Source organism: Pinus tabuliformis, chromosome X (assembly GCF_031772625.1).
Source record: "Pinus tabuliformis cultivar Carrire ecotype Pingquan chromosome X, CPIR1, whole genome shotgun sequence".
In the NCBI taxonomy this organism is placed as follows: Eukaryota; Viridiplantae; Streptophyta; class Pinopsida; order Pinales; family Pinaceae; genus Pinus; species Pinus tabuliformis.
In genome coordinates this window covers 677,578,040-677,590,945 of record NC_142308.1, presented here as the reverse complement: position 1 = coordinate 677,590,945, position 12,906 = coordinate 677,578,040, and the positions used below count along the sequence as shown (strand labels likewise).

The 12,906-nt window shown below is 39.2% G+C and overlaps 1 protein-coding gene across 1 annotated transcript in view; it reads left to right on the top strand.

Moving 5' to 3' along the window:
* Positions 1-644: 644 nt before the first annotated feature.
* LOC149141794 (uncharacterized) overlaps positions 645-12,906 on the top strand; it is a 41,560-nt gene continuing 29,298 nt past the window's right edge. The window contains exon 1 of the mRNA XM_089448094.1: positions 645-1,150. Within this exon, the coding sequence (XP_089304220.1) occupies positions 839-1,150 (312 nt within the window). The 5' untranslated portion in view covers positions 645-838. The remainder of the gene's footprint in view (positions 1,151-12,906) is intronic.

The window sequence follows — 12,906 nt, the reverse complement described above, 5'->3', positions numbered from 1 at the left end:
ATTGATAAAACAAACATTTATATGTACAAATTAGAGAAATGATAGTTATTATTATTATTTCATTAAGAAAATTTTGTGGAAATACCAAATACTTTTTTATAATCCATGAATGATAAGTGATGTAAATCAACAATTCTTTCAACAATGATCTAATCCCAAAAACAAAAAAGTCAAAATGGTCTAATCCCAAAGAACAAAAAAGTTGAACTTGTAACTTTCTTCACTCTTAAAGAGAGTATACAATTTGATGAGGTAAATCAACTACCCTTTCAATAATGGCCTAATCCCAAAAAAAAAAAATCGAAAATATAACCTTCTTCACTTTTAAAAAAAATATATAATTTCATTAAAAAAACCACTTAATACTTCCCATAATCCATATATAATAAACCGTGTAAACCATCAACCTTTCAACACAATTCTAACTCCCACTGAAAATGAAAAGCAAAAAAAACAAAAACAAGAGAATCAAACCTTCAGAACATCCCCTTCAAGAGAGAGTATGCATGTTTGACTTCAAAACCCATTGAAGTAACCTTGAAATCTACGTAATAAACCTTCTTTAGGATATCTTTAATAAAGGTTTTGTTTCTTCATCATTAATGTTAGGTATAACATAATAATGAAATTAGGTGTTCTCCTCTCTAACATATTCACAGAGATTGCTTATTTGATCATAAAATGGATGATGCTAATGATAATGATTTGGCAAGAGAGGGGCATATCACAAATTCCGTGTAAGATCTATTCTCTGCCCCAAATGTGTTGTTGGGTCGACATATGTCTCGATTTGAATTCCCACATCAAATTGTACTTTTTTCTGTGTTAGGGGCAAATTATGGCGGCATCATCATTATCACCATCCATGATTGTTACTGTTCCCTGTAATTTTAGGAGAGGCATGATATTAGCATCATCGTCATCGACTCCCACTGCAGAATTGGGTCGTCATATAAGCCATGGCCATACCGCTTTGAGGTTTTCTATATCTATGGCAAGAATTATTTATCAGAGAAGAAACCCTAGAAAAGCAATAATAAATAGTAGAGTTGGGCGGATAAGGGCTGTGGTGGTGGATTCCTCTGACAGCGCGCACGAAAATTCATGGCAGTTTGTGAAGCGAATGGAGCAAGCCTGGCTGATTTCAAAGGTACCGCATACTTACGTACCTACTACTCTTACATAAAATTCCCTCTTCTTTTTCTTTTCAGAGTGGGCAACCTGATTGCGTTTTGGACAGTTATAACGAAATTATGAAAAACTATAGTGCCTGCCTGTTGTCACTTTATGTATACAGGAAATGTCGTAATCTAGAATACTCGAAGGCTTTTAATGGGCTGGCTGATACATGCAATGAAATTTAGTTAATTACATTGAAAGCAAAAAAATGCAGAAATTAGGAGTTTCTTCACCCCCCTTTCCCACAAGTCTCAGTCTCGGGGTCACGTATACTCGGCAATCACTAGTTATTACATACCTATTTTGATTAAAGCCTATAAATTACTTTTCTTCCACTTAGGTTAAATGCAGAACTTCGCAAAACTTTCCAGCCAGGAATGAACAGAAATCTAAATCACTTTCTAACAGATTTAGATAGATAGATAGATAGATAGATAAAAGAAGGGATGAAGGTCACTAGATTAATTAGGGCTGTACTCTTGATTAGTTATCTAGGGATGTATGTTAATTATGGTATTTTAATTAGGTCTCAACAATAACCAAGTGATACCAACAATTAAATGAAGAAAAGTAACTTACATAAGGTTATTCTCCGCAATTCCTTTGATGAGCTAACTAACCTAAATGCTGAAGATGAAATCAAAGAGCGAAAAAGGAAAGAATTCACTTGATGAGTGCCACTGTAGGTGTTAAAGCTTCTAATGTTGAAGGTGAGAGCTGTGATGGGCCTCTAAGAGAGTGTTCCACCTCCTAAATGAACCTCCACACATAGCTCGATCTCCTTATGAAAGATACTTGTGTCCAATCTCCAATACAATGAAAAATATAACACTAGATATACCATACAAAATAATGTAACAACGAAGTGTTGAATGGTAATTGAAAGTGTCACCCTACTTCTACTTGTGTTGGAACCTCCCTTGAGGTGGAGGAGTTGAATCATCTAGGGTATGAGAGAACAAAGCCTATGGAGATATCTTAGGATGAAGCAATAAGCCTTTCTGGTTGGAGTCAAACTATTAGCGAGAGATCCTTATAGAGGTTGTGGAGATAAAAGATGTAAGCAACCCAAGAGTGTCAAAGAGTAACTAGAAAGCGAGATCAAGATTTGAGACCAATCCAAGTGTGTATCTACAAGATATTCAGAGATAAAGATGAGAAGTCGAAGACAGTTACAAAGAGAAATTGATTGGTATAAATAGGCAACCTATCAACCCTAAGGCATAGGTGAATGTTATGCTAACCATTAGAGAGAACGATTTGTATGGAAAAGTTAAACCATACAGTTCGACCTCATACCGCAAGTCTCTATGTTTATACTATGGGGAATTCCCCAACCACAGGGCCCTTGTTTTGTGTGACGCAATATAGTTGAAGGTGATTGCAAAAGTCATGATTCACTTAGCACCTTGAGACCAAGAAAGGTTTAGGAAGATCTGACTCATTTGACCCCATAAACAGTAAATCCAAATGGATTTGGACTATTAGGGACCCATAATAATGCATCCTAATTAATTATGAACATAATCAAGGGCTTGTGCTCAAATTTAGACCCACGGAGGAAGGAAATACCCCAAATGAGTGCCCTAAACGGTCAAATTGAACCAAATTATTGACCAAAGGTCAAAGGATGAGAACAAAAGGTTGTAAAGTGTTGAAGAATGTAGCTATGGTCGGTCTTCATAATCCTTGATGTATTTATAATACTATGTAAAAGACAAAAGAAAATTAAATCTTAAATTAGAAGAAAGAAAATTAAAAGAAAGGAAATCAACAAAACCACCTAAAATTAAGATCCTTGAAAAAATCTCATACTCATGTAAGTAACATATTTACCATAAGTTACTACCTACCATAATTTAAGCAAGTATTTGCATAACAGATGGGATAAGGAACAAGATGTAAAATAAATATTCTTACTGGGAGTTATTGCCCACCATTATTTACGTGTTGTTCAACACTTTAACAAATATGAGTAAAAATGTAAATGTGCAGACTTACTAGAATTTAATTTACAAAGAGACGTGATCTAATTTACAAAGAGACATGTCTCTTGGGTATCTTGAGTATAAAATACACTTGAAACTTTTCATTTTACACATTCACTTATCACTCACATATCTCTCTCTCTTACTGTTAAATTTTAGGTATGTTCTATGCTTAGAGCAATTTATTTCAATTTTCACAGTTAGCTCAATATCTTTTCCAGATTAGCAATCACATCAGCATTAAAGTAAACTGCAGATAGAACATAAACATAAATCGCAGAAGACAGGCCAAGACAAGAGGACACAAGATGTGGCGCTAATGTTGGACCTCATGACCATGCTGTACACATCATACTGCTGCACCTTATGCTGCACTACTGTCCCATGTGCCATTGTTGCACTATGCTAGCCACTGCTGTCCTATGTGGCATACTGCTGTCCCACTATTAGTGACATAGCCATTCCATGTTAGCTTGCTGTCCCATCATAGTATGTTGTTGTCCCATCAATGTCATTGCTGTCCCATCATAGTATGCTGTTGTCCCATTAATGTCATTGCTGTTCCAATTGCTATTGCAGCACCATGTCTTGCTGCTGTCCCTATTATTAGCATTGCTGTCCTATCATAGTATGTTGCTGTCCCATCATAGTATGCTGTTGTCCCATCAATGTCATTGCTGTCCCATCATAGTATGCTGTTGTCCCATCAATGTCATTGCTGTCCCATCATAGTATGCTGTTGTCCCATCACTGTCATTGCTGTCCCAATTGCTATTGCAACACCATGTCTTGCTGCTGTCCCAATTGCTATTGCAACACCATGTCTTGCTGCTGTCCCAATTATTAGCATTGCTGTCCTGGGCATGTTTGAGTCCTCAAACTCTCATGCTGTCCCTGTTTTGAGGGTCACCTATAGCCCACCTTTTCAACTGTATTAGGCCTGCATCTAGGGCACCGTAGGTTAGCGTTAGGGCTCCCTTTAGACTGCGTTAGGGCTACCTTTAGACAATGTTTAGGGCTGCCCTTTAGATTGCATTTAGGGCTGCTCTTAGACTGCTTCTAGGGCTGCCTTTTGGACGACATTTAGGGTTGCCTTTTGGACAACGTTAGGGCCTCTCTTAGACTGCGTCTAGGGCTGCCTTTTGGACAACGTTAGGGCCTCTCTTAGACTGCGTTTAGGGCTGCCTTTTGGACAACGTTAGGGCCTCTCTTAGCTGTGATAAGATTCCTCCAGGACTGCGTCTAGGGCATGCTTCCTTGACAGCGTTTTTGACTAATTCTTTGACAACGTCTTTGACTTCTTCTTTGACAACGTCTAGGGCTAGGGCATCTCCTTTAGGGTAGTTCGCTTAGTCTTCTTTCCTCCAACGTCTAGGGCGTCCACTCCTAGATTTCCCTTCCACTAAAACCCAAGACAAGTGGAGAGAAATCAAGATAGAAGTGTGTGTAAGAAATGACTCTCAAGTCATCTCCTTTAATACTAAAACGTTGAGCACTTGTGGGGTTTATTTGGTTGCTGGCCGACCTTGACGAATTGTCGTATAACACAAATAAATTCATATCTCCATGAATACTTATCAGAATCGGATGATCTTTAGATCGATCTTACACCTCTCGATGAGAGGGATCCAAGAAAAATATTAGCTGTCATAAATAAGATGACCCACATGGAGTTTGGCCCTAGTTGCCAATTTTAACACTTACACACGTGATCTCACATATCCTAGGTTTTGGACATTGTGATCTCTACTTTTTTCCTTCCATGGTTATTGGTTGAATTTTGAAAGTGTGATTGCTTGATGAAGATAAAAGATCTATAATATATATTCACAAATAATTACCATAGTTAAGAAATAATGATTTTATGCATTGAATTCTGTTTTTCAACATGGTATCAAAGCTTTGGTGAAGCAAGGAAGTTGAAGATCACATATAAATCCTATGCGAGGAAATGAGTTGACCTCTGTTTGCCAGCAAAGCTAATGATCAAGGCACCTTAGATTAGGGTTTAGATCTAGCATAAACATGATATTTTTGTTCCAAAAGTTATGGCCTCAAAATCTAGAATGGCGATAATAAGGGGCCAACTTACAATACTTGTGGTTTGTGATATGTCTAGGACATAAGTTCACAACAAGGTAGGACATTGATTAATGCACTAAAGAAGTTCTTATGCTCGAGATATATTGTTGAGAAATCTAGGGGCAACAATTTAGGTGATTTCTCTTACTTATGATAATTGCTTGTGAAGACTTTTATTTTTCTTGATTATATTGTTCTTTAGCTTTATTATTGTTGTGTTCTTTTCATCAAAAACTACCAAAACATAATGAACAATGAGACAACGGACACAAGATATACGCTATTATCCAGGGCCAAAACCTCTTGAATCTTGAGAGGAAAACCCACCAAATTCTTCTTCTTATAGAATCTTCAATTGATGAATTCCAAATTGTTGGACACCTAATCCTCTAAGGGTTGGTGTGGAAGCTGAACAACGAAAAGGAGTCCAAGGGACCACTTGGAATATGAAACCAAGGGTCACTCCTATGTATTATAAATATGTATCATTGTGAATAAGAAATACAATCTCATGTTTATCTTTCCTATTTTGTCTCTGCCATGTGTGTGTTTAACATGGTATAAGAGCTGCAGGCGAATTTCTGCCCTGCTCAAATTTGAGCCACTAATTGTGGTCTCTCTGTGCATGTCAATTCTGCATGCGTGCTGATAGAACTTCCATTATTATGTGCATGCCTATTTCATGCTGCACACTGTTCGGCTGACCTCTCTTAGCTAGATTTGTGCTGGGTTCTCTATCCACTGACTCAAATAGAAAAAAACGCGCCTGACACATCTGCCTTCTGCTAGCACAAATTCCTGACTCTGAACGATGGTGATTCTCTGCGCATGAATGAATGGCTCTGTTGAATATTTCTGTAGCTTGACATGCAACTGATTCAAATGGAATACAGTCTTCCAGCTATGTGGAAATCAGCTCGGTCGCCGCTTTTTGCAGTGATATTTCTTCTATGGATCGGATCATTTTCTTTTCTGTTTGGATCCGTAAGTTGTTTGTATATTTGTAAATCTGTTCTCTTTGTTGATTGAATATGACACCTCCATTTTGGAAATACCGGCTTTGTGCAACATGATTATTATTTTAGGAGGTCGAAATTTTTTGAAGGTTTCTGGGTTTTTTTCACTGATAGAAATAAAGCACTATTCTGAGAGATAATCTTTCTGTGGCCTAAGTAGAGTACTAAATGTCTTACTGGGAGGTCGAATCTATTTTGGCTTGACTCTTTTGGGTTATTGTTTTATGCATTCGTCAAAGGTATACGCTGGGATGTTTGAAGACCAGAACGTGGTTATGACTGAGGGATTCAAGATATATTGCAGAAATTTTCTCACTGAAGTTTGAAGGCACATCTTTGAAACGGAATTTGTTGCCCTAACCAGAATTCAGGAGGACATTTAATGAAGTACCCTTGCTCAACAAATCAACGATCCTTTGCGGCCAATATAATTCTAGAAAAACATTTTGACTTGTGCACTGCTAATCTGAACCATGATTGGAATGTACAAGGAATAATTGCTGAGCGTATTGAAGTTTCATTGCCATTGGCATTTCAGAATCTTATAGATCGAATGCCAAGCGAAGGAATTCGCTAGACGCTGGAAGTGCAGATCTCTCAAGGACAACGTACATGCATAGAAACACCTGCAAATATATTACAATGTAGTTAAACAAGAAGTTAATGCTCTGTGGGTGAGTTTGAAGGAGCGGTATGACAATATACTTCATCAAATTCTCAAGTTAGTGGTCGCTCTTACCACTGTCTGTTGTCGTAGAAATAGCTGGAAACCGCAAGTGTGCAAAGGCACCAATAGTTGCAAGCAAAGCAACATCAAACAGAGCACCATCGACATCGAGATAGTATATATCCAAGTATGCCATCCAAGCTGCTTGTCCCTTTGGTATTGATAGTTCCTTTAAGTTGATAACCCCAGAACTCGCAAGGACGCTAAACAACTGCTCAGAAATCACAGTTGTTGTATCTATAGGTCTGCTAGGCCGAACATCCGGAGAACAAATGGGTGGCATTTGAAAGTCGACAGCAGTGTGCCCTTCATCCGGAGTGTTTGTAGCAGGTGTCATCACTTCCAATTTCACTCCAGCCAACATGGTAGCACTTGGTTCCTCTGGCTTCTTTGATCGACTAGGAGCTTAGACACGAGAAGTTTGAGAAACCTTGCATTAGATATGGTCATGTTGCACAACCTAAGAAAGGGGAGGATTATTTCCTTGTCAAGACAGATTGTCAGAGGATCCCTGGGAATTCAACTACCTCATAAAATTTCAGATTCTTGGTACAATTTGCCCACATTCAGCGCTGGGTATATTTTGTTAAAACAAACTGCATTAGTCCCTGAAGATTTCAGTTTTCGGTATTGTTTCTGTATATGGTTTTTACAAGAATTCTTCATTAAAGAGAGTATTTGGAGCTAGTTATTTATCCCTTTGCTAAAATTCCAAGTTAGTTTTGTATTCTGAGTTGGGTCATCCATAATTTGAGTAGTAGGGCTTGTCCTTTGGGAATTCTTTAGTTGGAAGTCTTTCAAAAAAAAAAAAATTGCAGTCACCATCAAAGTCTCACTCATGTTTTGGGCACATCGAGCTTGATTTTTTTGGAGTTTCCCTTGGTCATTATTGTGAGGCAGTATAACAAGCTCAAGCATCCAAGTTTTTTGAATCTCTTTTTTGTTGAGTTTGAGTTGTTTATAAAATGGCTAAAATTACCACTTTATTAGAGTTATTGAGAACTCTAATTATGTCTACTATTGAAAGCACACTTAAAGTCAGCAAAGACACTCTCACAGATATTCAAACCTCTCTGCAAAATGCACAAGAACAGATTGATTTTTTGCAGCTTGAATCTCAACTGCAGCAGGAAGAATTACAGAAGTATAGTCATCATTCTGAACTTGTTTCTGTTCAAAACATTGACACAAACTCCCATCAACATGCAAAAACTAATCAAGACAGTAAAGTTGAGGTTGATTCAAGAGCAGATGTGAATGCAGATTTAGAAGTCCAGCCTACACTTCCCAAGCCAATCATCAGACCTTGGGAAGAGCTTGTCCATAACAAGCACAGAACAGGTCTTGGATATGAGAAGGATGTGTCCTTTCATATTCCAGATTACTCAAAGTCCATCCAGTTTCAGAGTGCTGGATTCCTTCATGACAGTTCACCTTTAACTTTTGCCCCTCTTCCACAGCAACAACAACAGATTGTGAAATGCCAACACTGTGACCGAGTTGGCCATATGAAAGATCACTGTTTTGATCTTCATCCATGTAAGCACTGTCATAAAACCAATCATTCTTCAAACAGATGCTTCAAAAACAAACATCCTGCAAGAACAATGATTCATCTTGGATGGATTGCTTCTTGGCAATGGGCTTCAACAACCAAGAAGATATTTCGCTCATACAACAGGATTTGTTCTCGAATATTGAAAAGTCTTGCAGTTGAGATCTCTTCATCTTCTCACCTTTATCTGACAGGGGGGGAAATGATAGTCATTTATAAGCTTCAAAGCCACATCAAATGAGCCTGAGCCACAACCTGCCATACCAGATTCAGAGTTGTAGCCAGAGACAAAGATGCCCCTGAGCATGCCTTCAATCGGTGCTACCTCTTCAAAGAATTGGGGACACTTCCTCTAGCAAAAGACTTCAGCTTCTTGCTAGTTTTGGAAGAGTTCCAGGAATTGGATTAAGCATTCCAGACTCCAGAGTTGTTGGTCATCCTTAAACCATCACATGTTGAGACCTCCCTTCTCAGGTTGAGGTTCTCCCTTTTATGCGAGGTGTGACCTCCCTTTCATGGTTGAAGGTTTCCCTCTTCAAAACATCAGGAGCACTTCCTCTAGCAGAAGACTTGAGCTTCATACCAGACTTGGAAGAGTTCTGGGAACTGCACTAAGTGTTCCAGTGTTGGTGGTCATTCTTAAACCACCTCCCTTATACCAACATTTCAGAGAGCACATTTAGTCTAGTGCTGCCATGCATTTTTGCACGTTTTGTATTACAGCTCTCTTCTTGGACTCATGCACAACCCTTCGGATTAAGGGGGGAATGTTGGACACCTAATCCTCTAAGGGTTGGTGTGGAAGCTGAACAACCAAAAGGAGTCCAAGGGACCACTTGGAGTATGAAACCAAGGGTCACTCCTATGTATTATAAATATGTATCATTGTGAATAAGAAATACAATCTCATGTTTATCTTTCCTATTTTGTCTTTGCCATGTGTGTGTTTAACACAATACCTAGACCCTTGACTTACAACTCCTCCAAGATCAAGTCAATCCTTGCTTCAAGTCAAAGTCAATTTCTTCTTTGATTCTGCTTCGTCCTTAACCTTCGACCCCGCAATCCTTGTTTGAACCTTTTGACCTTCCTTCATTCTCGGCCCCTTGAAGTTTACTGCCCTTTTCGCACATGTGACTAGATTAGGGCTCTTTTAGCCCTCTTTCTCCTTCGCTAGACTTGGGCTAGTTTCTTAGTGAATTTGGCTTGCCAGATGGATCATTTCCTTGCCTTAATTTGGTCTTCTTGAGGTGACTAGATTTATGATTTGCAACAATAGAGTGTGCTCTAGTTTCCTCGCATGTGTGGAGCTATGTTGGAGGAAACGCTGATTTTAGTGGCGTACCAGTACCTGGGACGCCTTGAAATGCCGAAACGGTTTTGAAACGTCGCTGGTAGTACTGCACGACATTTCACGGTTTCGAAACGCTGGACGGTATGACCGATGACGTTTCGATGCAACATGTCGAGTTTCAACGGTGGAAAAGAAATGAATTTTTTTTAAGCCTTTTTTGGCCATCTCAACTTGTGGAAAGAGGGCGTGGGCCCCATCTAACACCAAAACACACTAATAAATTAATTTTTATGTGGCTGTTAGCTAAATTTAATAAATAAATTACAAATGGAATTCTCTAGAAGATGAGAAGAATAGAACTCTCTAGAAACCCTATGAGCCTCTTCTTTTCTTTAAAAAGGCACTCCATTCACTCATTTCTCACACATTGTTTTGCAAGAAGAGCTTCCTATAGCAGCAACAAGGAGTTTGTTTGTGTTTTGGAGCGTGGGCAGCAAGAGGAAGAGTGTGGACAACAACTAGTTGGGTGAGTTTTCATTTCCTAATTTTGCATCATTCATGGCTTCTCAAAGTAGTGTTTCAAGTGCCTTTAGATTGGGTGAGTTTTTCATTTTGTATTATTGTAATTTTGCAGCAATCATGGCTTCTCAAAGTTGTGTTTCAAGTGCCCCTAAAGCCACTCAAGCAAGCAGGCAACAAGAATATTATCCTCTATGGAAGTATGTTACCAAAGTGAAGCAGATGGGTTCTGGTGGTACATGGGAATGGAAGTGCAATTTGTGCAAAAATGAAAAGACCTTCAAGGGTTCTTACACAAGAGTGAAGGCTCACATTTTGCATGAAGAGATAAAGGGTATTGATGTGTGTGCACATACCAAAAATGCAGAGGTGAGGGCTAGATTCAAGAAAGAGAGCGATGATGCTCAAAGGTTGAAGGATCAAAGAAGCAAAATCGGCATGGGCACTACCAATCCTCGCATGTTTGATAGCGTTGACCCAAGGATTGTTCAAGTAGTAAGAAAGAGGAGGGCACTAGAAGTAGTTGAGTTATCAAAGCCATCAACTCCAATTCAAGACAGCAGATTGGTGAAAATGCTTGATAGTCAAGGGAGAGAAGAAGCTGACTCAAGAGTGGCAAGGGCCATCTTTGCTTGTGGCATCCCCTTTAATGTGGTTCGATCCCCATATTGGCAGGATTTGGTGAGAGCGATTAACAAAGCTCCTCAAGGTTACAAAGGCCCAAACTATGAAAAAGTCAGAACAATTTTGCTGAAGAAAGAGAGGCAACTTCTTGATGATGTTCTCAAACCAATTCGTACCTCATGGGGTAGTACAGGGGTTTCTATTATCTCAAATGGCTGGACTAATACAAGACGCAGGCCTTTGATTAATGTCATTGCATCATCACCAAAAGGAGCCATGTTCATCAAAGCAGAAGATTGTTCGGGTGAGATAAAGGATAGTAAGTTCATTGCTGATATTTTAATTTCTGCTATTGAACAAGTAGGCTCAGAAAATGTGGTGCAAGTTATCACAGATAATGCACCTGTTTGCAAAGCTGCAAGCTTGATTGTTGAGAGTAGATACAATCACATATTTTGGACTCCTTGCATTGTCCACAATTTGAATCTAATTTTAGAAGAGATTGAGGCAAAAACAAAATGGATTAAGGGCAGGCTAGGGAGATTATAAAATTCATCACCAACCACCACCAATCTCAAGCATTATATTGAGAATACTCCAAATTGGAGTTGTTGAGACATTGTATGCCTCAAACTTCATCATGTTGCGTCGCCTTGTTGATGTTAAAAATGCATTAATGAGTATGTTGGTGGGTCCAACTTGGGCTGAGTGGAGACAAGCAGATTTAGAGCAAGGAAGTATGGTGAGGAGGGTGTTGGTTGATGAATATTGGTGGAGCAAGATTGATTTCTTGCTCAAGTTCACATCGCCTGCATTTAATCTTCTTCGAGTTGCAGACACAGAGAAACCTTTCTTAGGAGAGGTTTATGATGCAATGGATACCATGGTTGAAAAAACTGTGGAAATTATTTCACAGGAGGCTCCCACTCTTTTTTTTGTGGATTTTGATTTTTGCTGAACAAGTGAGGTCCATTATTGTTACTAGGTGGAATGGCTTCAACACTCCATTGCACACTTTGGCACATGCTCTAAATCCAAAATTTTATGATGAAGAATTCATTGCTGAAAGCAATGGGAAGAGGAAGGTTCCACATAAGGACAAGGAGGTGGCCAATGGAGTGAAGAAAACCTTTCAAAGGATATTTCCAACTTCTTTACAAACTGATGTAAGGCAAGAATTTGCTTGTTTTGCTGTTGGATTAGAGGATTTTGTAGACATATCAGCTTTGGATGAGAGGAGGACCATGGACCCAGTTAAGTGGTGGACTTGTAATGGGACAAGTGGTGTTCATTTGCGAAGTCTTGCCACTCATATCCTATCACGAGTGGCAAGCTCTTCATTAGCAGAACGAAATTGGAGCACCTACAGTTTCATTCATAGTGTGAAGCGCAACAGGTGAGGTCCATTATTGTTACCAGGTGGAATGGCTTCAACACTCCATTGCACACTTTGGCACATGCTCTGAATCCAAAATTTTATGATGAAGAATTCATTGCTGAAAGCAATGGGAAGAGGAAGGCTCCACATAAGGACAAGGAGGTGGCCAATGGAGTGAAGAAAGCCTTTCAGAGGATATTTCCAGCTTCTTTACAAATTGATGTAAGGCAAGAATTTGCATGTTTTGCCGCTGAATTAGAGGATTTTGTAGACATATCAGCTTTGGATGAGAGGAGGACCATGGATCCAGTTAAGTGGTGGACTTGTAATGGGGCAAGTGGTGCTCATTTGCAAAGTCTTTCCACTCATATCCTATCACAAGTGGCAAGCTCTTCATCAACAGAACGGAATTGGAGCACCTACAGTATCATTCATAGTGTGAAGCGCAACAGGTTGGGATCGTAGAAGGCAGAGGATCTTGTATATGTGCATTCAAACCTACGCCTTGTGTCTCGTAGGGGTGAAGAATATACAAGTGGACCTC